This window comes from Melopsittacus undulatus, chromosome 3 (assembly GCF_012275295.1).
Source record: "Melopsittacus undulatus isolate bMelUnd1 chromosome 3, bMelUnd1.mat.Z, whole genome shotgun sequence".
Classification (NCBI taxonomy): domain Eukaryota; kingdom Metazoa; phylum Chordata; class Aves; order Psittaciformes; family Psittaculidae; genus Melopsittacus; species Melopsittacus undulatus.
This window is the reverse complement of record NC_047529.1, coordinates 55,173,591-55,199,428: the sequence shown is the minus strand read 5'-3', so window position 1 is coordinate 55,199,428 and position 25,838 is coordinate 55,173,591. Positions and strand designations below refer to the sequence as shown.

The 25,838-nt window shown below is 42.1% G+C and overlaps 2 protein-coding genes across 4 annotated transcripts in view; one reads left to right on the top strand and one right to left on the bottom strand.

The window, feature by feature from the left end:
* Positions 1–1,139: 1,139 nt before the first annotated feature.
* Positions 1,140–3,622, bottom strand: TSTD1 (thiosulfate sulfurtransferase like domain containing 1). The gene is made up of 4 exons (XM_031045458.2): positions 3,543–3,622; positions 3,219–3,389; positions 2,814–2,973; positions 1,140–1,557 (listed from the first exon to the last, which is right to left on the bottom strand). The coding sequence occupies exons 1-4, from the start codon at positions 3,619–3,621 to the stop codon at positions 1,494–1,496; spliced, it is 474 nt and encodes a 157-aa protein (XP_030901318.1). The 5' UTR covers position 3,622; the 3' UTR covers positions 1,140–1,493.
* Positions 3,623–8,878: 5,256 nt separating this feature from the next.
* USP45 (ubiquitin specific peptidase 45) overlaps positions 8,879–25,838 on the top strand; it is a 49,516-nt gene continuing 32,556 nt past the window's right edge. For 2 of the 3 annotated variants that reach the window (XR_004549507.1, XM_034061161.1), the window contains exons 1-5: positions 8,879–8,971; positions 17,902–18,011; positions 20,137–20,306; positions 21,421–21,524; positions 22,017–22,117. Coding sequence is in view for 2 of the 3 variants with exons in the window: in XM_034061161.1 (XP_033917052.1) it covers positions 17,912–18,011; positions 20,137–20,306; positions 21,421–21,524; positions 22,017–22,117 (475 nt within the window). In the remaining variant the exon portion in view is untranslated. Of the gene's footprint in view, positions 8,972–9,312; positions 9,375–17,901; positions 18,012–20,136; positions 20,307–21,420; positions 21,525–22,016; positions 22,118–25,838 lie in introns of those variants that run through there. The other variant, XM_005145092.3, reaches the window with a different exon arrangement.

The following is a 25,838-nucleotide window of genomic DNA, read 5'->3' as shown; positions in this document are numbered from 1 at the left end:
AAACTAAAGCATTTATTTTGGAAACTGGTTTAAATTCTGGTTATTAAATTGTTTGGGTTTTTTTAATGGATTGAAAATAAAGTGTAGCAATAAGACCACTAGAAAGAGAATGATATTTTGAAAAAAAAAATGCACTCATTATTACGACAGCTACACTACATAGTCTTTATTACTGGAAAGAACAGAAATCCCTGTAAAAGACACTGTCCAGCAGCACAGCTAACACAGCTGGCTGGGCCAGCTACAGTTGTCTAGAAACAAATGACTGCAGAGACGGATGGATCTACCAGAAATAAAACTCTGTTCAGATTAGTTACTTTTTCTTCTCTATTCTCTAAACCTGAGAAGGTTAATTTTTTAGGTCCTCTTCTCACCCTGCAGACTGCACTGTCAGAATGGAAGAGCCATAGGATAAGTGCACCGTGCCTGCAATACTGGTTAGAGCAGGACCAGAAATTTGAATTCTTTCTTCCAGACATCCTGAAGAGTCCTGAATTTCTGTGCTAGGACTTCAATTTTCTAGATGGCAAAGCAACTCACCTTTGCTAGTTCCCCTGAAATGCTAACAGCATTTAAAACAACCAAGCAAACAAAAAATCCTTACAATGATGACTATGCATATTTACAGGTGGGGATGGGATGGGTTGGTTTGTTTGTCAAAGTTTAAGACATGCAAATTAACGTACATAAAAAAAGGGGGTTTAGTAACTTCCTTAGATTTCTTACATTTTCCAGCCTAAAATTATTACCTCTCTTTAATAATAACTTCAAATACAGTCAAGTTCTCACTTGATACTAAGCTGCTGAGAGCTGTCGACTGAATGCCACAGCATTTTGTGCTCAGAAACAGATCTGCATATAAAAATTAATACACTTCTAAATAAGGAATCAGCATTTTGAACAACAAACATTCTAGCATCAGGTCAGTTTCTGTTTGTGTTTTCTGATCAGTGGTGCTGTTTTGGCCTTACAATTGTGTAAGCACAAACCTAAACATTTGTACTCATACTCCTTGATAACACAACTATTTTAGAACTCCAGGTACACATGAAGTATAATAAATCTGTGCTTAGGGAACTTACCCTAATTCCATTAGAGTATCTGCAGTTTAGCTACTCTAAACAAACCACCAAACAGAGTTACTTGGGCAAGGCTAAGTTTATTTATCATCATTAGTTTAAACAGCCATAAGCTACATCATACAGAAATATTAGTAAACATAATAAGCTCTTAAGTTTTCTTTACATACTTTCACCAAAAAACATAGCTCAAAGTAAAGGTTGAACAAATTCAATGTTCTTTGTTTATGTCACAGTCTTTAAATATAATTTAAACCAAGCAACTAAGATGCATGGCTGTTTGAAGTTGAGCATACATTTACACAAGAAAAGAAGAGTGGGCTGTATTGTGGGAGTGGAATAAATGTAGCTTGAATGCCAAAACCTACAAACCATCCTGAAGCCTTGATGAAGTAAAGGCTGGGGGAGTTATCTTCATTTTGTCTCTGGGGGTTCATGTTTTATCCAGTCCTCAAAGCCACCCCCATATTGCTGAACTCTGAAAATATACAAAAGATACAATGTTAAGAGGGACTCTTCTTGAGAAAAGTATCTAAGAGGACACACACAAATAAATCCAACCCCAAACCAAAACTAATCAGAGAAAAAAAAACAACGCAAAACCAAACCTTAAAGAAACTCTTTTGCAATCAAATACACTTGCACCTAGCTTCAATGAGATGGATCAACTCTAATGCTGCCTGCTGCCATGCAGTGTGTTAACTGTTTTTTTCCAATTGACACAATGTTAGAATCAAACATCAAACAAGCAGCAGCAGATGGGTCAAGGGAACAGCTTGCCCGTTTCATTTTATAAAAAGAACAGAATCAATGCAGTGGGAGATTTACATGCTGCCATGTTGAATACTTCAGATGTTATCAAATAAACACAGCACGCTGATCTTTACTTCCTTGCAAACCTAAATGTTCTACAGATCCAACAGAAGTCTTCACAAAACCAATTCTTTCAATTAGGCAGCATGAAAAACAGGTAATGGAGGATATCTGCACTTATTAAAACAATGAACAATGTATCTACAAAATAAGAACATGGTATTTTGTACTAGCATTAGCAAGGATATTCCAGTTCATAAACTGCAGCACAGTAAAAACATGAGCAAACAACCAGTTTTTTAAATTTTATCTGCAGTCTTCAGCGAGCAACCTTCTGGAACAGGATTAACAGTTCTGCCAACCTAACACTGGTTTTGCTTTCACTCCCTATCAATCTCATTCTCTTTTTAGCCACTGCCTTCATGGCATTACTCCTAGCAAACAATCCCATACTTTACTGAAAGTGAACACGTACTCTGTCAACAGTGAACTGTACAGGTAAAACTGCAATTTACCAAAGGGTGTGGTTTCATAAATTAAGATCATACTTCTACCAAAGTGAGCAATTCTCCACCTTTCCAATCATCCTGCATCTCAGGGCTAGTGCTTATGAAGCTGTATAATGAATCATCATCTCGGGGAGATAGTCGTGACTGGCAGCATGGTCTTGCAGGAGACTGCACCACCCATGGCACATGCCAAGGGGGTATTTCACAAGGTGACACACTTCACTTTCCTGGAATGCCCAACGGTGTCTTTCAAGAGGAAGCAAGAGGCATTGTCTAACTCAAACACCAGGAGCTTTGTTTATACTCCACATTTAAAGTTTTACCCTTGCCCACAAGAAGCTGAGCGGGCAAGGGTAAACATTCTGCTTCATGGGGGAAGGCCTCATTAATCCCAACCTTATAGAAGCCATACCTGCTGAAACCCAAAGACATGGCAAATCCAAGTGCTTGTTTACTTCTGGTTCCTGCCAAACAGGAGAAAACCACAGGGTCCGACTTGGATGGCATCTTTTGGTTGTACCGCTCCTTGAACTCCATTGGGTCCATTTGTAGAGCTTCTACTAATTCACCCACTGGGAAACACAGGGAAAAAAAGGCTCCTTTATTCTCCATCCACAGGCAAGCTTACACTGTAAGCTTCTAGTTCCTCTGCAGGAAAAGTTTAGCCTCACAACATACTACAAACTGTCTTGCTCAGTCACTACCACCTTGATCAACAGGCAAAGGGGAACACCCAGCATCCCTATAGCAATGTTAATAACTTATACCGTATGTTCACAACACCCAACGCCTCCATGTAGCACTGCTAGTAACTCACGCGGTATGTTGATAGACGCCGGGATTTTCCCAGATCTATCGATCTCCCATCTCTCCCGCACGTCTATGTGGAGAACGTTGGTCTTCTTCAAGTCCTTGAGCTGTTGATAGGACAGGCTCGGCGCTCCACCGGCGCACAGGCGGCGGCTGGTGGCACCCGCCGCCCCGGGACCTGCGGGAGAAGCACAGCCCGTCAGACCACCGCAGGCGCCCGCTCCCCCGGCCTCTCGGGGAAGGAAACCCATCGCCCCGTGTGTTTTAACATCTTTACAAGGGGCTCCCCAGCCGGCCGCCTCCGGAGAGGCCCCGCCGCCGCTCCGCTCACCAGGCGCTGCCGCCGGCCACCAGCTACCGCTCGCCGCACGCACGGCAAACACTGCCGACCCCCAACCCCTCAACCCCATCTGCCCGCCTCCCAAAATGGCGGCCGGCGGGGAGGAGACGGCTCCCCAGGCGGCACCGCCTTCACCTCAGAGGCGGGGACTTGGAGACTTTCTTCCGACGCTGGGACATTTTGGGGCTAAAAACAACTAGTTTGGCGTTTGGGTTTTTTCCTTCCTTTTTTTTCCCTTTTTTCTTCTTCTTCTTGTGAATCTCTCAGATTTATGACAATTTATGACTCGCAGTTGATAAAATACTTGCACACTCGCATCTGATAAATTTACACCTTGGCATACAATCGCCAGTTGTGCTGGGCTGCATCCAAAGCAGCAGGGCCAGCAGGTCAAAGAAGGTGATCCTGCCCCGCAGAGGTCATATCTGCTCTGGTGATTGCCTACCTAGAGTACTGCATGCAGCTCTAGAGTCCTCAGTAAAGGAAAGACATGGACCTGTTGGTCCAGAGGAGGGCCACAAAAATGGTTAAAGAAATGGAGCACTTCACCTATGAGTAATGGTTTAGAGAGCTGGGCTTGTGCAGCCTGGAGAAGACTGCATCTTTCAGTACTTAAAGAGGCCTGTAAAAAAGCTGGGGAGAGACTTTATAGAAGGGCGAGTTGTGATGATGAGGGTGTGGAAGACAACTTCCTTCTGCAAGGAACAGAGGAGCCAACAAGGAGAGGTGCCCTGCTTGACCTCGTGCTCACCAACAGGGAAGGGCTCGTTGGAAATGTGATGCTCCAGGGAAGTCTTGGATGCAGTGATCACGAGATGGTCGAGTTCAAGGTCCTCAGAACAGTGAGAAGAGTGTGCAGTAAGCTCACTGCCCTGGACTGCAAGAGAGCAGACTTTGGCCTCTTCAGGAACCTGCTTATCAAGGTTCTATGGGATACAGCCCTAGAGGGCAGGGGGGGGTCAAGACTGTTGGTTAATATTCAAGTATCACCTGCTCCAAGCTCAGGAGTGTTGCATCCAGAGTAGAAGGAAGTGCAGCAGAAGGACCAGGAGACCTCCTTGGATGGATAAGGAGCTGCTGAGGAAACTTCAAGGGAAAAAGAGGCTTATAAAAGGTGGAAGCAACGACAGGCAGTCTGGGAAGAATACAAGGATGTTGTCTAGGAAGCTAGGGACCAGGTTAGGAAAGCTAAGGCCCAGTTAGAATTAAACTTGGCTAGGGATGTGAAAGATAACAGGAAGGGGTTCTATAGGTACATTGCAAATAAAAGACAGACTAAGGACAACGTGGGCCCTCTCCGGAAGCTATCAGTAGAACTGGCTACCCTGGATTTGGAGAAGGCTGAGGGTCTTAATGACTTCTTTGCCTCGGTCTTCACTGGCAAAGGCTCTGACCACAACATCCAAATCTTGGAAGGCAGAAGCAGGGACTGTGAGAATGAAGACTTTGGGCCCACCAAGAGAGGATCTGGTTCGAGACCATCCCAAGAACCTGAATGTGCACAAGTCCATGGGCCCTTGATGAAATCCATCCATGGGTCCTGAAGGAGCTGGTAAATGAAGTTGCAAAGCCACTGACCATCATATATGAAAAATCATGGCAGTCAGGTGAAATTCCCTATGACTGGAAAATGGGAAATATAACCCCCATTTTCAAGAAGGGGAAAATGGATGACCCAGGGAATCACAGACCAGTCAGTCTCACCTCTGTGCCTGGCAAAATCTTGGAGCAGATTCCCCTGGAAGGCATGCTAGGGCACATGAAAAACAACAAGGTGCTTGGTGACAGCCAGCATGGCTTCACTAGGGGGAAATCCTGCCTGACCAATTGGGTGGCCTTCTATGATGGGGCTATGGAACTGATGGACAGGGGTGGAGCCGTTGACATCATCTACCTGGATTTGTGCAAAGCATTTGACACTGTTCCATACGACATCCTTGTCTCTAAATTGGAGAGACATCAATTTGATAGGTGGACCACTCAGTGGATAAGAACTGGCTGGATGGCCGCACTCAAAGAGTTGTGGTCAATGGCTCAATGTCCAGCTGGAGACTGGTAACGAGTGGTGTCCCTCAGGGATTGGTGTTGGGACCCATCTTATTTTAACATCTTTGTCAGTGACATGGACAGTGGGATTGAGTGCGCCCTCAGCAAGTTTGCTGATGACACCAAGCTGTGTGGTTCGGTTGATACACTGGAGGGAAGGAATGCCATCCAGAAGGACCTTGATACACTTGTGAGGTGGGCTGATGCCAACCTCATGAAGTTTAACTATGCCAAGTGCAAGGTCCTACACCTGGGTGGGAGCAATCCCAGGCACAGCTACAGGTTGGGCAGAGAAGAGATTCAGAGCAGCCCTGCGGAGAAGGATCTGGGGTTGTTGGTTGATGAGAAACTTAACATGAGTCAGCTTCAGTGTGCTCTCGCAGCCCAGAAAGCCAACCGTATCCTGGGCTGCATCAAAAGGAGCATGACCAGCAGGTTGAAGGAGGTGATCCTGCCCCTCTACTCTGCTCTTGTGAGACCTCACTTGGAGTATTGTGTGCAGTTCTGGTGTCTTCAACATAAAAAGGACATGGAACTGTTGGAACAAGTCCAGAGGAGGGCCATGAGGATGATCAGGGGGCTGGAGCCTTCCCGTATGAAGACAGGCTGAGAAAGTTGGGGCTGTTCAGCCTGGAGAAGAGAAGGCTGAGTGGAGACCTCATAGCAGCCTTCCAGTATCTCAAGGGGCCCTGTAAAGATTCTAGAGAAGGGAATATTCATTAGGGACTGTAGTGACAGGACAAGGGGTAATAGGTTAAAACTTAAAACAAGGGAAGTTTGGATTGGATAAAAGGAGGAAGTTCTTTACTGTTACGGTGGTGAGGCACTGGAATGGGTTGCCCAGGGAAGTTGTGAATGCTCCATCCCTGGCAGTGTTCAAGGCAGGGTTGGACTGCGCCTTGTATGACATGGTTTAGTGGGAGGTGTCCCTGCCCATGGCAGGGGTGTTGGAACTAGATGATCTTGAGGTCCTTTCCAACCCTAACTATTCTGTGATTCTGTAATGGTTTTATACTAAAAGAGGGGAGATTCAGGCTGGATGTGATGAAGAAATTATTTACAGTGAAGGTGGTAAAACACTGGCACAGGTTGCCTAGAGAGGTGGTAGATGCACCATCCCTGGAGACACTCAAGGCCAGGCTGGATGTAGTTCTGGGCAGTTTGATCTAGTTGAAGATGTCCCTGTTCATTGCTTGGGAGTTGGTCTAGATGACCTTTGAATGTCCCTTCTGACACAAACCATTCTCGCAGTCTATGATTACGTGTGGCCAGCAGGGTACCCCCCTGGTTCAGGGAAGGCCTGGATTTCACCAGAGCTGTGAAGAGCTGAGCTTTGCCTGGGCAGTGTGACTTCCACAACCAAGCCAGGCTGTTGAGAAGCCTTAAAGTACCAAAGGCTGGGAGACTGAACAGGGATGAAGAATTTTGATGCCAAACTCACTCAAAGTAATCAGAAAAATAAAACCCTCAGTGTTACACCTGGGGAGAAGAGGTGATACTTGCACATGCCTGCACCACTGTCATGCTTGCTACTGCCCCTTGCAGACACAGGGGCTGTGGCCCAGGGGTAGTAACTGCACCCCTAGTTTCAATATGCTTTTGCATTGAAAGCTCTTGGTCATCCAGCCCTAAGGATTGATGGCCAAAGCATATTTTAAGTTTAAATGAGGGTCCCTCGGTTCAGCATTTCTTTCTATCAGTACTTTGTATTTACTACATACCCTTGTAGATATATTATGCACCAGCTGTATATATATAAGGACAGACATGCTAGATATTTTCTTTGTAAAAGATGCATTTTGAAGAGTATATTGTTGATTCTGTACTAGTGAGAGTTTTCCTTCTCAAAATGAGAACAAAATATTTCTCAGTACTGTAAAGTGTGACAAATAGAACTTGGCACATATAACTGGTTCACTAGCTGCCCTTCTGCCAGCCTCCCCATATGGCTGCCTTGACAGGCATTTGCAAATTGTCTCTTTGAGGCAGTATATCTATATATGAGTTGAAGATTTATGCATTTTCCATTTTTAACAAAGTATGGATAGAATACATTACCTCTAGAAATTTTCAAGTATAACTTACTGTGTATTTTATGTAGTAAATAACAACCACCTTCTTTCTCTTTAACCTTTAAATCTAGTTACTGTTCTTGCAGTACAATAATTCTGTGATCTCTCCCATCTGGAGAAGGAAGGATACACTTATTGATCCAATTTGTTTCAGATTACTGTCTCACATTCTTTTTCATATATAGATTTCATGGGGCTCCTCTGTTACATGGTCTGCAATTGTGCTTGCAGATCTTTGTGCTCAGTTGTCACCACTGTCTTTGAAGTGCCTGCAGAATTCCTCCTACCTAAATCAAATCCCGCTTAATCTATCAACCACTGTCAATAATACTCCTCTTGACATCCTGTCTTTGCTTGGTTCAATGACTTCTACATGCTTCTCATCACATTTTTTCATCTTATTTATCAGCAGACACACTAGAGGTTCTCCATCCTTGATTTTTGAGGGGTGTATTTCAACTTCACCCTTTCCCCCTTTCTTCTCTATTTCTTACCACTGGTTAATCTTATTCCAATAAAACTACTATTTTTTAGTGGTTAATTCAGATTTGATTTCTTGCAAATAAAGCCCCTCTTGCTGTCTAGCCACATGCTGAGTTTAATCTGAATCACAGTTTCTTCTAGCTTCTCCCTTGTGCTCTGGACACCTTTTACTCTGCCTGCCCCTCAGCTAGGATTTGCACCTTTGATTCTGATCACCTCCCTGTCCCTCCCACAGTGGCTGTCTTGAGAACCTACACAGGGCCTAGCCCCTTCTGTATAACCTCTGGATGACAACCCACACCCCTGCACGCATGTAAACCTGTTAGCTTGCTCCCCACGTACACAAATGCACTGCAGTATCTCCAGGTCTTTCAGCAAGACCTCACCAAATTCCAGTGCGAAGGTAACCCCTCTGCACCCCTTCCCTTCTTTCCATTGAGTTTCTAAGGTGCCCTGCAGCCAGACCTGCCGCGACCTGTTGCCTCTCGGCTGGCTCAGATACGCTCCGACCCGGCCGGCAGCCCCGCTTCCCCAGCGCCCTTCCTAGCCGGGAGACCCATTCTGCCCTCAAATAAGCACCACGCCCCGAGCCCGGCCACCTTCACCGCGATAGCTCCGGGGCCTGCGGGGAGCCGGCAGCATGGAGCTCGGGCCCAGGCTACAGCTCTGGCTGGGGCGGGGAGCGGAGCGGCGAGGCCGGGGGCGGGCCGCGCCGGGCGGAGCGGAGCGGCGCGGCGCGGCGCGGCCCTGGCTGCGGCCCAGCTTCCTCCGTCGTTTCCTGCCGCCGCGCTCTCCTGTCTGCAGGCTGCCCGCGGCTCCGTGAGTGCGGGGCGCTCGGGACGGGGAAGGGGAAGGGCGCCAGCCCAGCTCGGGGGAAGCTGTGTCCGCCGCGGGCGCCTCCTTACGGAGCCGGGGTCGCGGAGCCTCGGCGCTAACGCGCGGCTGCTGCGGCTTGGAGAGCCGGGCCGGGCCGGGCCGGGCCGCGCCGCCCCACCATGGCGGCGGCCGGGCTGGCGGCCTGCGGAGCCGCGTCCCGAGGGCCCCGCGCAGGTGCAGCTGGACGGGGCGTGGGAGGGGAGAGGATGGGGCGCGACGCTGGTGCCGGGCTGCGGGAGGGCGGACAGGGTCATTGCCTCGCCGTGGCCCCGGGCCGGTCGCCCTTCCCGGTACCGAGTAGCGCTTCTCTCGACGTGTTCCGGTCTGATGGCCAGCTACGGCTCGCGTGAGTTCGTTTTGGGTAGCTGGCGGCGAGCTGCTGGTGCTGACCGTTCGCTGTCGGTCTGAAATAGGCAGACCCTACTGCGATATGAAACAGCAGCACTCTGCCGTCTCCGTGACCCGCAATAAGCGTCTCGGCCTGTTCAGTTAGAGTTGGTAGCATCGGGCTTAAACATATGCTCTGTTCACTTTGCATTAGGCGAGTTAGCAAGTGAATGCAATTATAAAATGGTCTTGTGGTTCTGTGTCATGAGGCTGGCGTGATCATTTCTGCCCTGCTCTGACAGCATGGCATATGCCGGCCTGGTGATGCCACTGCCCGGCCTGCTGCCACTGCTGCGTGGAGTGCTCCACACCAAGTGTTTTCGCAGGCATTGCGTGTGGCCACAGTGCCCATGCTCCACTACCTGAAATCTGGTTTTCAGCTAGTGCAGGCTGGTACCTGCCTGGTGGTTAGATGACAGCATGGTGACAGTCCTCTTGATCAACCAGATAGATGGTATTTTAGATCCATAACTGCAACTCTGCATGTTGTATTTGTATTAATGTTTTGATTCTGTGGATTTTGTTTTTAGAACTTCATTCAGCCTTTTGCTGTTCATGTCCCTTACTTTAGAACTTCATCTGTAGATGAAGTAGTAGAACTAACTCATGCTGTAGATGTGTTGCTACTCACATGGTTAAACAGGATATGCCCAACAGCATATTAAGCATAGATGTGGAAGAATAAAGTAAGATGTCAAGAATGCAGAAGCAGATGGTAATAAATGCAGGTGTAGCACTGTGTTCTTGTTGCATGTTGTCTTTAGCTGCAAGTATTTCCCAATTCCATTAAATAATCCTCTTATACAAGCACATAAAGCAGAGTTTTCTTCAGAGGATTCTTTTAAATGGAAGCTTAGTAGTGGCAGATTGGTAGCAGAATATGCCTTTGTGAAACTGCACTGCAGTTTACTACAGTTGTAAATGTTCTGTCAGATTTCTTCATGAAATATTGAAGAACTGGTGCTCTGTAGTTTTGTTTCTGTGAGATTCGCATAAATGCAGCTGGCGTCGTATGGGTTCTGCTGTGAGCATCAATTGTGGATCAAGGACAAGTTGTTCCACTTTACACATGTCATCAAAGGAAACTGGGGCAGTTTGTGTGGAGGAAGAAATTGCAATGAATTTTTTTGCTCTCAGTGGCAAGACTTTGACTTTCAAGGAGCTCAAGCCAGTTTTCCATAGTCCTTTACCATTTTATCTGTTTGACTTTTATTGCTCAGCTCACTGCCACAACACCCTTTCAGAGTAAATGGGAAGTTACGTGGAGCTGTTTTCTTCCTTCATCTGCTCTGACTCAGCCTTTTAGGCATGGGTACAAAGTGAGTCTCAGCTTAACGTATTGTTTTGTGTGGGCTTCAGCCTGCTATCTCACACATTGTGCTGCATCCCCAGTTCCGTTTGTTTTTTGCTTCACAGAATTAGCATTTCTCTGAAGTTCATCCTTTGCTGATGCTGCCCTTCATGTTCTCTTAGTGACATCTCAGATCACTTTTTTTCTCTAGTGTCTGTCCACATAGTTATCCTGCCAAGATTTCAGTGTTTACTTTCCAGCTGTTTCAGTTGTTACATCCTCAGATTTTCTGTGGTGATGACACTGTTATGTTGGTGTTCATGTCATGTGAGTGCATAGTCTGTCAGCTTGGTTAGCACTTGGATGGGAGACGGCCTGGGAATGCTGGGTGCTGTAGGCTTTTTACTGGGCATGACTTGCTGTGGTATGGAATACCCCTTTGGCTAGTTTGGATCAGGTGTCCTCTCTCTGCTTCCTCCTGGCTTCTTGTGCCCCTCCTCACTGGCATAGCATGGGAGACTGGAAAGTCCTTGATCAGGGTAAGCATTACTTGGCAACAAAAACATTGGTGTGTTATCAGCATTGTCCTCAGACTAAAGCTGAAAGCACAGCACTGCACCAGCTACTGAAAAGGAGAAAAATGACTGTTACAGCTGTAACACAGAGTGTCATCTGCCTACCTTTCCACATAACAAAATTTTCATTTGCGGGCTAACATCATTAGTTAAAAGCCATGGCTTTTTTTATGGTACTTTAACAGTGTTCAGCTTTTTAAAGTGTGAATTTGTGGAAAATCCATGTTAGACCATGAATGCATCTATCAGATGTTTTTCCCCTCTTGGTGCGTTCACATTTATTTATTTTTTTAATACATTTAAGGTGGGATAGAGAACATAACAGAAGTTTCAGTTTGCTTTATGAAGTTGGATATTGACAGATATCCCTGAAATTTTTCTGTCAGACCTGTGCTGTAAGATGTTAGCAGAAATACAACATCAAAATACTACTCCTTTTACCCACTCAATCCTTCATTTACTTTAGTCATAAACCCAGTTACAGGGTCTCTCCATTCTTGTTTCTGGACACTTCTGGTTTCTGTTCATCTTTAGAAGTAGTTTTTTTTTTGGTGGAAGTGTGTTTTAGGAGGAAATCTGAGGGGGATTGTTCAGGATGCAAACATGAATGTCATTGGACCATATGTCCTGGGTTCATTGTGTTACACCTTAATTATGAAACTGTTCTTATCTCAGCCCGTGGGAGTTACATTCTTTGGATTCTCCTCCCCAGCTCTCTGGGAGCTGGGGGAGAAAGGGGGGAGACTGAGTGCACAAGCTGAGTGGGTGGGTTTAAACCACAACACCATGTTTAGCATGGTCAGCTGGATAAAAAAGATTAATAAAAGTGAGAAATGCTACAGGATTTTTACTGTCACTTGAAAAGTTGTATCTAGTAGTCTGACGGCTCCATCTCATTCCTTGTGCAAAAAGTGCATCAATGTCTCACCCTTTTAGGACTGTAATATAATATCAGGGTTAGCGTTTGAGCTCCAGTGACGGTGTAGGATGTGTGATATGCCTTTGGGGTAGGAAATCTTGAAGAAGACACTTTCAGAATCTCAGATGACATTTTCCAGGGGAAGAAGTGTTGCTGCCACTACCAGTCAGCAGTTCTGGTCCTTTTACTGCTCCAGCAGGCAACAGGGGCTTGTTTGCCGCAAAGGTTTTGGTGGCTGTCAGAGTGCTGAGCCTCCTGGTCCACTGATGAGTGACACTGCCCAGTCGCTAACGGTGATGGACACGGTTCTTGCTCTGATTGGGTGACATTTGATCTAGCAGCAAGCAAGCCAAAATGCCACAGGTAACACTTGGAACAGACGTCCAAAATAGATCAACTTGCAGCTTACATCAGAACATGTAGCAGTTCTGCTGAGGATCTGTCATTACTGACCTGTACAAGGCTCTTCTTTCTATAGTCTGACAGTTATGTGGGAGTTCATAAAGGCCTTTCACAGATGCACTATGGAGCATCTTGGCATTTGAATTTCAACTGCACATCTGTTCTGTTCCTCAGCCCCTCTGGCCAGGATGCTGTTGACAAATGGACAGTTCTGTTGAGTTAAGTGAAATGCAGTTGCTTTTCTTTTTTTTTTTTTTTTTTGCATTAGCAATGTAAAATGGTCTCATTTTAACTTGAAAGTTTCACTACAAGTGGTGAGGCAGCTGGAATTTAGGGTATCTCAGGTGAATTGAGGGACTGAGGTAAATAAATGTCTTTGCCCCAGCTTCTTTGAATTCAGGTGCTCACTGGTGGAATAATTAATAATTAATAACACTGGTTTCACAGTTAATGGGCAGTCCTGCTGTAAAATCTTACCCCTATCTAGAATAGTACCTGGAGACTATATTTCATAGGGTAAGTTGCTTAGATGAGTTGGTGGTTGTTGCACCATTTTTATCTTGTTTGCATTCTAGTAATGAAATGGTAATTGTCCTAGTTAATCAAGGATCAGGAAAAATGTTGTGATAGGTATTAAACACATAATAAGAATAAAAATGTGGCATTTGTCTGAAATGGCTGGCACCACCATAATGGGAGAGAATATGATCTTGGCAGATGGAGCCAGTGATATAATAGCAGTCAGCATGGCAGGTTATTTCTTTAACATACTGATGATCTGATTCAAGTTTCTTCTGCACAACATAGTGAAGGTGCAGCATTGGAAAACTTACTAAGGTGGCACATTTGAAACTTTAGCAAGTGAGCTGTAGACACTGTAGGAGAAGGAACTCAAGCTCTAAATCAGGAGTGCGAGGTGGTAAGATGGGAATCGGTTTTGGGGAGTCTAGACAGTGAAGGCATAGTTTGCTTGTACATCTCTCCTCAAACAGAAAAGTGAATTGTAGTTCACACTAGCTTTATATCCTTTATTGCTCCTAGCTCTACTAAGTTCCAGCAAAAAATGAAATTGTAAAAAAAATAACAAGTACTAATTTTAGGAACTGCATCCAGCTCTTTTTGGTTTCCGAATATGTATTTTATGAAGAGGGTGTATTTCTAAATATAAACTTAATAACACTGATAAATATAGCCTATTTCAGGCATAGTTGACATTTAAAACAATCTAGGCATACCTTAGATTTAACTTAATGAATTTAGTATGTTGTTTTTTGGCATTTTGTCAGATTTGAAGCTCTTTAAATTCTATAGGCAGATCATTCTGTTGCTTTTGAAGTGGTTAGTTCTTTCTACAATGGTGGAAATGAGCAGTTGTAGTGAGGAGCTTTTGATCTTAATCAGCTATTTGTAGGCAGACTGGCATTAGGAGTCTTTTAAGAAGTAAAAAGCAAATGGAGAATTGCAAGTGATGATGATTACACTTCAAACTGAGCTCAAAGAATCTCAACGAGTTTGGCAAGAACTTGTTCTTAGTTTTGTATGAAATGATTGTTTAAAAGGAAGAGACGTAGCTCTTTCTATTTTTAACTTTTTCCCATGAAACTGCATAATTTCTAGTTAAGATTTTCACTGTGTGCAAATAGGGATCAAGAAAGAGCTAACATACCCTCTGAACTCCACTTTTTCTACCCCCAAAATCAGGGTTTTTCTGTTTGTCAGGTTCATTAGTCAAGTACCATTTGCACTATGACTTGATTTTTTGTATACAAAATAAAAACATTCCTGTATTTGTTTTTCCAACACAAAAAGAAACTTCCAGGCAAGGAAGTCATGGAGACTTTTCTGTCAAGGGGAAGAGGGAGAGTCTGTCTCCTAGGACTTACCACAGTTGACAGCTGTAGCCACAAATTCCTTATTGAGCATATTAAAAAAATAGGAGAATGGGTTGGAAAGAGGCAAATCATGGGAACATTCCCACAGTTTTGAATCTTCAGTGTATCAGGTTAATTTTGTGTAAATAGTTAATTTTTCTTCTGCCTCCCTGTCGTGAATGGTTTGTACCTATAGTCAACAGAAACCTACAGAATTTATCTCTTGCTTTTTTCTTAGCTCTATTTTATGCTTTATTTGGTTTATGTTTGTTCAAGGGTTTAATGCCAATAAAATCTTTTATTTCTCGTAAACTGAAATATTTCTGAGAAGTAGTTTCTGTAGCACCTTAGGTTTCTTCCTTATTTATTTCAATTAAGTGTGATAATCAAATTCCTAGGGTAAACGTCTTGATTTTGAAACATTGATCATGTTTTTAATTGTTAAATGAGATTTTTTCTTTGTAATGTTTTCCATCCCGAAATATATTGGAAAAGGGCAGATAGCACTGCATATGTACTGTGCTGCTTGCATTGTAGATGCATGCTGAGCAGCTAGTTGCTCTTACCCTTCCATCCCACTTACATGATTTTCAAAACTGGGCACAGACCCTGGCTGTCTAGGTCCTTGACATGTTGTGGCTTTTCCAAGTGCTCACAGGTCAGTAAACATTGTCTGATGGATGCCTGTCTGTATCTGTGTTCAGGAAAACTGATTTATCTAATGGTCCATGTTATCTTTTGTTCTGCCTGCTCTTGCTGAAAGAAGACTGAAAGTCTTTGGGTTGCTCGGTGTGTTCCCAAACCTGCAGTGTTGAGTGCTGGCTTCTTACGCCAGTGTTCATTTCTAAGTCCATGTTCATTATAGTGGGCTAGAAATGCCACATTTTCAGTTGTTGCGAGTACCTGCTGACACTGGCCTTTCCATGTGTCCTGAAGGACCTTGGAGAATGGGTTTAGTGGTGGGTTGTGTGTGCCCAGATCCAGATTGTATCACCTGGCCTATGGGCCACAGGATTTCACAGATGGAAAAGCTTGCTTGTATTTCAGCTGATTTAGTCCATAATCGTTCTTTCATTAAGTTATCTGAGCTCTCAAAATGTACTGATCTCAACATGACTTCAATTAGGTGAAATCTGTGGTTTGGACAGTCTTATATAATCTGTCCAAAGAGATAAAAATCATTATGCTGAAATGAACTTGTAGATTGTTTATGTCAAGTGTTGAGTAAGCTAAACACAACTATGTTCCTTTAGGGAGGACATTTTTGCTGGTTTTGCTATTGACTGTATATAATTTAGTGTAAAATCATGGCTTTTCTAACAGCAGATGTATATCTGCCTTACTGTTTGATGAATGTCTCAATGACAGGTGGTGATGGGTACTTTCACATAAAGCTTGGATATCTGTGATAAGGTGTCAATACAGAAACACACAGTTGCAGTTGTTTGGGTCTGAAGCACTATTTTGTGTTCTAAGAAGGCTGTTGATGTACATTAGACATGCTAACATTTGTTGAATGTAAATAGTCAAGAGCTGGAATATTGAAATTTTCCTTACTATATGGACATGAATTGCAAACCTACAAGAAGGGCAAAGCTGAATTCAGTGTAATTGTTTACTTGCATGTCTAAATGCTGGAAGCTTTATACTCTTAAGTATAGGAAATCTTGAAATCTGTAATTTAAGAGGACCATGCTATTTAATATAGTACAAACTGACTGCTATGTAGATGTAGCATTCTGCAAAAGATGGAGTGCATTTTGAAAGGTTGAGGAGACATGAAGCTGTTAAACAGAGGAGAGGTTTATTTCATACTCTGCAGAAATTTGACTTGTCCAGAATAAATCTCTACTTGTTCGTGCAAAAAACCTCTAACACTAATAGTATGTGTGACAGATGCAGAGACGTCTGTCCAGATCTGTGGGAACCTGGAACAGGAGCATTGAGGTATGGTTACCTGCTTTGCTTCAGTGAAGGCTGTTTAAATACCAGCAGTGATGGTGCTCTAATATAGATATTGACAACTGTTCTGCCAATTGGTTTAATGGATAAGAGAGAGAACATTGAGTTCAATATACAGGTCAATTCCCCTGTGATGGCTTCAGTAATACAAAGGTTTAAATGCATATACAGAGATTTAAAACCTTAGATAGACAAACTTGCTAAACTTTGGCAATCATCTACTTGATCTGTAGCAAGAATGTATCTTTTGCTGTTCCCAAATGTAGAGCTGGGATTGTTCAGCCTGGAGAAGAGAGGGCTCTGGGAAGAGTTTATAGCAGCGTTCCAGTACCTGAATGAGGCCTGTGAGAAAGCTGGAGAAGGATTTTTTTGCAAGGATATGTACTGATAGAACAAGGGGGAGATGGCTTTAAACTGAAAGAGGGTAGATGTAGATTGGACATGAGGAAGTCCTTTACTGTGAGGGTGGTGAATCTATGGCACAGGGTGCCCAGGGAAACTGTGGCTGCCCCATTCCTGGCAGTGTTCTAAGGCCAAGCTGGATGGGGCTTGGAGCAACCTGGTCTTTGTGGAAGATGTCCCTGCCTGTGGCAGGAGGGTTGGAACTGGATGAGCTTTAAGGTCCCTTCCAGCCCAAACCATTTTGTGGTTCTATGATTCATTCTATGATTTTACGAATTTAGAGGTTTCCTATACATAAATTTATTAGCACAGTTGAAAATGCTTGGTAGTGGTGGCTCAGGTGACATTAATCTGTTTGGGATATACAAGACATAGTGTGAGGTGTCCCTGCTCATGGTGGGGGGGTTGGAACTAGATGATCTCAAGGTCCTTTCCAACCCTAACTATTCTATAATTCTATATTAAATGGGGGTGGGGGGGCTAGCTTGCACTCCAGTCTGTCCTCACTTATGGGAGAGGACACTTTCATGAGATTTGGAAGACTTTTGTATTGTATTAAATTGTTTGAAATTGCTCAATAGCTTTTAGGTAATGTGGAAGGATAAATGGTGACTGAAGCCTTTCCAAAGAGAGATATTATAAGGAAGAGAAGCTTTTCTTTTGATAAAATTTTTCTGGTAGGGTATGGTTGGAGCTCTGTGGTACTTTACAATAACAAACATGAAGGAAATGTCAGTATCTCAAGTATTTAATGCCATTGCCTGGAAGTGTGTCCCCTGTAGCTACAGATTTATGATTTATACAATTTATACATATTTATAGTTTATACAATTTATAATTTATACAATTTATAATGTCATGTAGTGTAACTAACTAATCTTGCAGCATTCCTAAGAATTCATTTCTGGCACATTCATACTTGTTGTTACACAACAGCAGGCATTAGTCAAAGCCTAAAACTGTGTTCATGAGGTTTGAATATGTGATTTGATTTCATGCATTTAAACTCACTACATTTGATGAAGTGTTCAGACAGTAAAACAACCTCTGTTTCTCTTTCCTAGTAAGTGACAGATGCGGGTGAAAGATCCATCAAGAGCCAACCCCGAGAAACCAAAGAGAAGCAAAAGGCCTAACAGGCCACAGGATGAGGACTCTTCAGATGATATTTCAGGTAAATACACCATGTGATGTTTGGTCTTGAAGTTGAGGGCTAATAACTTATGTGTTGACTGATAAAACCCACAAATCAGTGGTACCATGAGACACTTCTTTTTTGAATTTATAACAGAAATATCCCCAGTCAAGTGTTTATGACATGATCTGTTGTTACACTGCATGACTGCCCTGAAGGGGCAACTCTGGAAAACTGGTTGATCTCTGGTGACAACCTCTTCAAAGCAGGAGAATGGTTTTTGCCCGTATAGGGAAGGTCAAGCACATGTGGCAGGAGGCTGGTTGGCTGAATGGGAAGCTTCTAGCTGAGCTCATTGTCAAAAAGGAGGGGCAGAGAAGGTGAAAACAGGTTTGCGCTGCCCTCGCAGGGGCCCCAGGTGTGCAGGGATGGGATTAGTTAAGCCAGCCTCTGTTAGAGTTGAATCTGATGAGGGTGAAGAGTAAGGTGGGCTTGTATGGATACTGTGACAGTAAAATGAAGACTTAAGGCAAGTGCAAACATGCTGCTTGAGCGGGCATGGGACATAGGGACACGGGGCATGATAAAAGGCTGAGGAGCAAAATCCTGCCTTTGTCTTCACATGTGAGCTCTGCACTCAGTGCTCCCTGTCCCTGAGTCTAGTGGCAGAGTCTGGGATTTAAGCATTTCCCAGGTTACAAGAAGATTGAGAGCTGTTAAGTGAACTGGTTCATGGGAGCAGATGGGATGCATCTGATGGTGCTGAGGGAGATGTGTGATGTCACTGTGAGGCTACTCTTTGTCATCTTCATAACAACAAATTAAGGAGAGTAGGTGATAACACTGGAGGGTAGGTCTGCCATTCAGAGCAATCTAGACCGGCAGGAGAAATGGGTGGCAGAAACTTCTTGGAGTTCAACAGAGACAAGTGGAGAGTTTGGCACCAGGGCCAAAATAACCACATGCAATTACAGGGTGTGAATCAGTGGCTTGAAAGTACCTTTGCAGAAAAGGGCCTGGGGTTCCCAGTGCATGTGCTGAATAAAAGGAAGCAGTGTGATTTGTGCCTGCTGTATGCTGGACGAAATTAACTGGAATGCAGGGTGAGGTATGTGATTCTTTCTATCTTCCCATCACTTGCGAGACTTCATCTGGAGTACTGTGTCCAGCTGTGGGCTCTCTGTTACAGAAAGATACTGACCTGTCAGAGTGAGTCCAGCAGTGGTTCACCCCTTCCATGTGGTTAAGGAGATTGAGAACATAGTGTGTGAAGAGAGGCTGAAGGAAACGGCTTTGTTGAGCCAAAGGTGTGAAAGTATAGTATCCTTCTTTGACTGCCTAATAGGCAGTTATAGAAAAGGCACAGCTGGACTCTTCCAGAAGGTCCATAATGAAAGCACTAAATGTAACAGACAAAAGTTAGGGTGAGGAAAATTTGGCTAGGTATGAGAAAATTTATTTTCTTTTCACCCTGAGGATTTTCAGACAGAAAACTGATTTTCTAGTGAATTGGTGAAACCTCTGTCCTTGAAGATATTAAATTCACAGATGAACAAAACCATCAGCAACCAGATCTAAATTCGTATTTGGTCTTGCTTTAAATGAGGGTTTAAACAAGATGGCCTTCAGAGGTTCCATCAAACCTATGTTATTCTGTAATATTACAGTGGAATTTGTTAAAAAAAAAACATGACAGAGAAGGATGGTGGTTGATATGAATGTTCAGAAGGGACAGTTGTAATAGGGATGCACAGGTATTTTCAATCTATTAAGATTTTCAAAGGAGGTCAACTGCCTGTGTTGTTACATGCAAAAATAGATTTATGCAGTATTTTACTGCTCACAAAAAATAAGCCAAACAAAAAAAGGGAAATGAATTTTGTACAGAAGTAATCGTTGTACTTTTGTACAAAGTAGTTTATCTCTTTTTAAGAGGTGGCTTTTATTGACTTGAAAATGTTTTTCATTATCAAAAGGCTGAAATAGATTCTTCATAAAATTCAGTATATGGGGAGCAGCTGGATAATTTTTCCCTTTTTAGTTCTTTGGTGTTTTTTTTCAAATGCTAAATCCATTGAAGATTCTGCTCTTCTAGTGTACATGTGTTTCCCTTCATAGCTATTATTTTTAATGGATGAAAGCAAGTATGTGTTGTTTTCTCTAGGCTTAACCTGCCAGCATGTGAGCCAAGCAGTAGATGTGCATCATGTTAAGAGGGTGGTAGCTCAGAGCGTCTGGTCAATATGTGCAGAATGTTTGAAGGAGAGACGGATGAGTGATGGTGAGCCCGTGGCACCTTCGGACATATGGCTGTGTCTCAAATGTGGCTCTCAGGTAAGGGTATGCTGTAAATTTGTGGAGGTGGATTCGCCCTGATTTCCTAAAGGATATGATTGGTGTGGATCCTTGTCTCTTGGGCATCTCATTACCTTCAGTGAAACAGTGTGACATAAATGCTTTCTTCAGCTTCCTCAGTGGAGTGGAATGTAGCCTTAGGTTGATCTTGTCTTGTTTGCAGCAGTGTTTTTGTTTAGCTTTGGATCCCACAAATACAGATGAACGAAAAGCCATGTAAATATGTATATTGCTGAATCAACTTATATTGTGGACACTCAATTGCTAGATTTGCCTGAGATTAGGGAGAAAGGACTGTGCTGAAGTGACAGTTCTGTTTTTTGTGGGAGCTAGCCATTAGACTGGATCAGTTACAGTGTCAAATTGTGGCCTCAAGAGTTTATAATGGCAGGTCCTAATCCCAAAGGCTTGCACAGGTTTCTGCCTTGTGGGTGAAGTAAAAATACAGAAAAAAAATCAATTTACAAGAAGTATCATGCTTTGTTTAGCTAACAGTTGCCTGAATGAAGCATTTTACAATTTTCTCAAACTTTCAGTAGGTCTTGCCATAGTAAGGACAGAAGCCAGCTCCCAGTATTATCTGAACAGACTTAATTTTGCAATGAACCGTTCTATTTGCAGGCTTCAGAAGATAGCTAACTGGATCTGAGGAGAACCCATATATTTTGTCTCCGAAAATTTGTAGTTCAGGAGGGCTTTGAAAAGGAAGTAACTCTGTGCTTTTTCATGTTTATGCTGTTAGTACTCTCCAAAAATCATGACTCAGAGACCAGTCATGACTCTTCTAAATCTCATTGTGTAGATACTTGAAAAATTGCAGATGTTTTCTTTTAAAGTTGCTGTATATAAATGGTGTGTTGTGAGTAGGTTTTTTAGTGCAAAGAAAAAAAAAGTTAATTGATATCTTTATAATGCTGGATTATAAAGAATGTTAAACCCTCTCAATCCGTGGGAATGCTAAATGAGTATTTAGGGCACTACAGTTTTCTGCCTCATTTTGAAAAGCAAAGTTTTGGTAGTTTATTTACTAATAATACAGTCTTTTCCTACTTCCCTTTTTTAAACCTTACTGTGCTGATGTTTCCATTTTTAGGGATGTAGTAAGAACTCTGAAGGCCAGCATTCTCTGAAACACTTCCAAACAGCACGCACAGAACCTCATTGCATTGTTATCAACCTCAGCACATGGATCATATGGTAAGAATGAGTACACAGGTGTTCGTGTGTAGTTACATATCAGGACTAAAAAGCATAACTTAAAGCAGCGTCTTCTTGTGATAATGATTCTGACAGGTAAAATGAATATAGAGAAAAGGCAGGCTTTCTGGAGAGAAAATTAGTGTCCTTAGGACTTTCAGAGAGGGCACAAATAAATAACTAAGAAGTTTGTGTCCATTACGTTCTGTAGTGAGTTGGCTAGTTATAGCAGTTTGTCCTTCCTGCTTGTTTCTATGTGCTTATTTCTGAGACTATAAACTCAGATTATTTAAATCTGTAAGTATCACACTGAGGTGGGACTGATCTGTAGAAGAGCCTATAGGAGATGAGAGAATTCAGTTTGACTCCTTTTTAGTATGAAAAATTGAAACCTAGAGCTTAAGTAATTTGTGTGAAGTTGTTTGTGAGGTTTATTAGAGGTGGGAGGTGTTATCCAGTTATAAATTTCAGTTTGTTTCTTCTCTTGTTTAGGTGTTATGAATGTGATGAAGAGCTGTCAACACATTGCAACAAAAAGGTTTTGGCTCAGATAGTTGACTTTCTTCAAAAACATGGTTCCAGGGCTGAACCAAGTAAGTTTACATGAATAGTTTTATGTGGAGAGATCTGTAAGTTACTGCCTCTAAAAGTCAGCATTTCAGATTTTTAGTCATGTTAAATGTACAACTGAAAAATTGTGTATGGTGGAAGTATAATGCAGTTGGTAATTGCACATTTACTTGTGCAAGTAATGCCTGTCAAAACATGCCATTTTTTTTCCTGCAGTGTGGTTACATTTAAAAGAATACTTTGGGCACTGTAGGACAGTTTTTCCAAGTTTTGTCCTTAATGAAGAAAGTTTATTGTAAAGAAGTTATCTTAAATAAGATGCCATATAAATTAATGCACAAAAACTATTTAGAAGCATAAAATAATTGTATTTTCCTAGTGTGGGTGTGTCACATCTTAAAATTTTTCTTATTTAAATTTGTTTTCCACAGTTAGTTGTATCTGTTTAAGTGGATTTTCTTGTACTTTGTTGACGGATGTAGTGCTTTGTGTTCACTTATGTTACTGGGTTTTAATTGCTAGAACAAGGAATTGCCAAGGGAGATAAATTTATCAACTGAAAGGGTAGTCAGGCATTGGAACAGGCTTCCCAGGGAAGTGGTGAAATCACTGTCCCTGGAAGTGTTCAAAAACCATGTAGATGATGCCCTCAGTGACATGGTTTAGTGGTGGACTTGGCCCTCCTGGGGTAATGCTTGGATTTGATGATCTGAAAGGTCCTTTCCAATCTAATTGAGTCTGTGATTCTGTGACCCTCTCCACATGGCAGAGTATGGCTATGCTGAGCAGTTTGGGTCCCATTCTTGAGAGCTGTAGGACCATTAGCCCAAATATGATTTGTTGAGTTTTAAGTGGCAAGGAAAAGAGGAAAAAGCTGTTTACCTGGCTTGGTCTGTTGCTCTGGGCCAGGCTCCTCACTGGAAGAGGCTGGGAAACATCTGTGTCTTGATAAATATGATATGTGTGGGTTGGGAATTCCCAGACAGAGTTGGCATTCTTGTTTCACTTTGATAAATGTAACAGCAATGCATTTTCTGGTTTATGTCAAATACTTGGGCTGACACAGTTGGCACTTCCTCTAAATAAATATAACTTAAGTAAGATTTTTTTCCTTTTCTTTGAATTACACTGCCTCTAAGGATTTTTTAAAAATTAAATCTGAAATGGAAATGTAATTCATGTTATTGTACAAAACACAAAGAACACAAAATATAACAGTGAAAATTAACTTTTCTATTAATAACTTATCATTTGGCTTTTTTTTAATGTAGCATTTTATTTCATATTACAATGATATTTGCAGTGTAAGTGCCATCCTTGAAATTATTAGTTGACTTAGATTTTTAAATTTATTTTGTACATTTGGCCATTCAAAACATAAACTAATTTTAAATAAATGTAAAGTAACTTGTGAGTAATGTAAGACTGGCAGTGAATAGTTCTTATTTCTCACTTGAAAATCAGTCTTGTGCTTTATTCCCATTGCTTTTCCATTTCTTCCAAAGAAAGCTGCCCAAGTGAAGACACTTAATTTTCATATGAGAATGTGGCACTGTAGCAACAATTCATCTTCTGTCTGGATTTCTTTCTGTTGTAACAACTGGTTGGCATGGTGCGTCATTAAAATTCAAATAGCATGCTGTAGAAATTTCTGCAGAAATGCAGGATGAACATGGATCTAAGTAACGGGTGAGGACTGCTGGGTTTTTTTTGGTTCTCAAAAGTACAGGAGTCATTGAAAGATAAAATAATCAGCTTAAACATGTAAGGAAGGGGTATATAGATTTCCTAATTAATGCATCTTGGAAAACAAACAAAAGCAAAATGCTTGTCATTTGGTATTAATGTGGTGGAATAGTGTGGCAGCAGGGTCCCTGCTTTTCACTTGGCCTCTCATACAGATTCAACTTCACTTCAGCTGTAAAAATGTGCAAATTACATTACTACTACATGACTGACTTTTGTAATTACATTAAGCGATTGAGATAAATCCCAGTGCTGGGTTCCCAAAAGAATGCTTGCAGCTGTGTGATTCTCGCATCTGATCCTATGGTTTGTTGTACCCAGCAATGTCGGCATTGGTGTTTTTTTTTTTTGTTTTCCTTTTTCTTGGTTTTGTTTTAGAGGAGTCTGTTTGGTTAAGAGGTCATGTCGGGCACAAGATGGAAGAATAAAGCAAGATTGCTTTCTAGGGTGTACCACCCAGAAATCTGTTTTGTGGAAAAGGTTAGCAGGCCATGATGATTTTCACAGAAAGGCAGGTGCAGTATTGTCCGCGTGGCACACTTGTGAGCTTCACATGGACATAATGCACATGTAGTACACAGAAACCATGCTGAGACATTGCGTTCTGCGTGCCTGCTCTTTTGCTGGAGAAAATAAATTGGTTTTCAGTCTTAAAAGTGAATATTACGCATATTTTCCTTTACAAAGGCCAAATTAGATATCGGTGGAGACATGAGATTGCACACTCGGTTTTTTTTTATAGAGTAGTTAATTAAATTGGTTTGTGTGGCAATAGAATAAGAAGGAAGAATATTTATCCTCGAATTTTGTAGTTTAATTTATTGTTGGGAAGGTCAAGCAGAGGAATGAGATTTGGTAATAATACAGCTGCACAGATTTGCCAATAGGTGAAAGTCAGAAACTTGATCTCTGTTTTAATGGATATAACTGATGTAAAATAAATATTAAAAAATATGTAATTTTACAGTGCAAGTAATAGGTGTTAACTTGTAAGGAAAGACAAAAAGTATGGTGAATAACTTTTCAGATTTCTGTTCATCTGTGAACATTAGCATTTGACAAAGAATCACACTGAAAAAAATGGTAGTTTGGAGCTTGAAGTTGTGTTAGTCCACTCTATCTACTTAAAAGAAAATTACCTAGCAAAGTAAAGCAGAGTATTTTGATTCTCCAGATATGAAATACATTTCAGCAAAAAGACATTTCTGTTGCTGGTCATAAGTTTTCTTTCAAGTGTACTTCCATGTTAGGGGATGCTGTTAATGATGCACATTGCAAAGAAGTGAAAACCTAAGAATTGGCAAAAAAATTTTTAAACATTCTGTCATTTTTCTCCACAGAGTCTTCCCTTTCCTGTCCACATACTTATTTATTTGTGAGGTGTAGTACAAGTCATGTGAGCATGGGCATCAGAACTGGTACTTCAGTAGCTTGCTCTTTCACACTCTGCAGGTGTATTTTCCAGTTTATAACATTCCAGGAGAATCCGGGAAATAGAATTGCCATTTGGAATCTTTAATTTGGTAGGATTGTAATATTGCAAGGAAGATTGGGCTTTTCAAATGTAAAGCTAGCGACCATTTCAGAAGAGAACCGTGCTGTTTTGCTGACGGTTAGATCCCGTTATTGTACAGTGTTAAAAAAAAAAATCTAGTTTTTTTAAATGAAAAGGAAGTGCCAGACAATTTAGTAGCATTGCATAGTACAGCGTGATGAGAACTTGGTAAAAGAAAGGCAATTTATTAACCTTGCTTTTACTGTGAAGACCTTCAGCTGATGCACCACAGTTGTATTCAGGAGAAAAGACTGACCTTGGAATTAAAGTGCATATTCCTGGAACTCTCATTTTTAATTAAAATTAGAAGTTGCATTGAAGAGATGAGCAAAACTGCTTACTCCCCCGGCTGAAAGAAACATTGGACGTCATTTGTCTTTTTGCTTGCATACCATCTGCACTCCCAAGCACAGCTCAGTTTCAGCAAGAGTGGTACAGAAGCC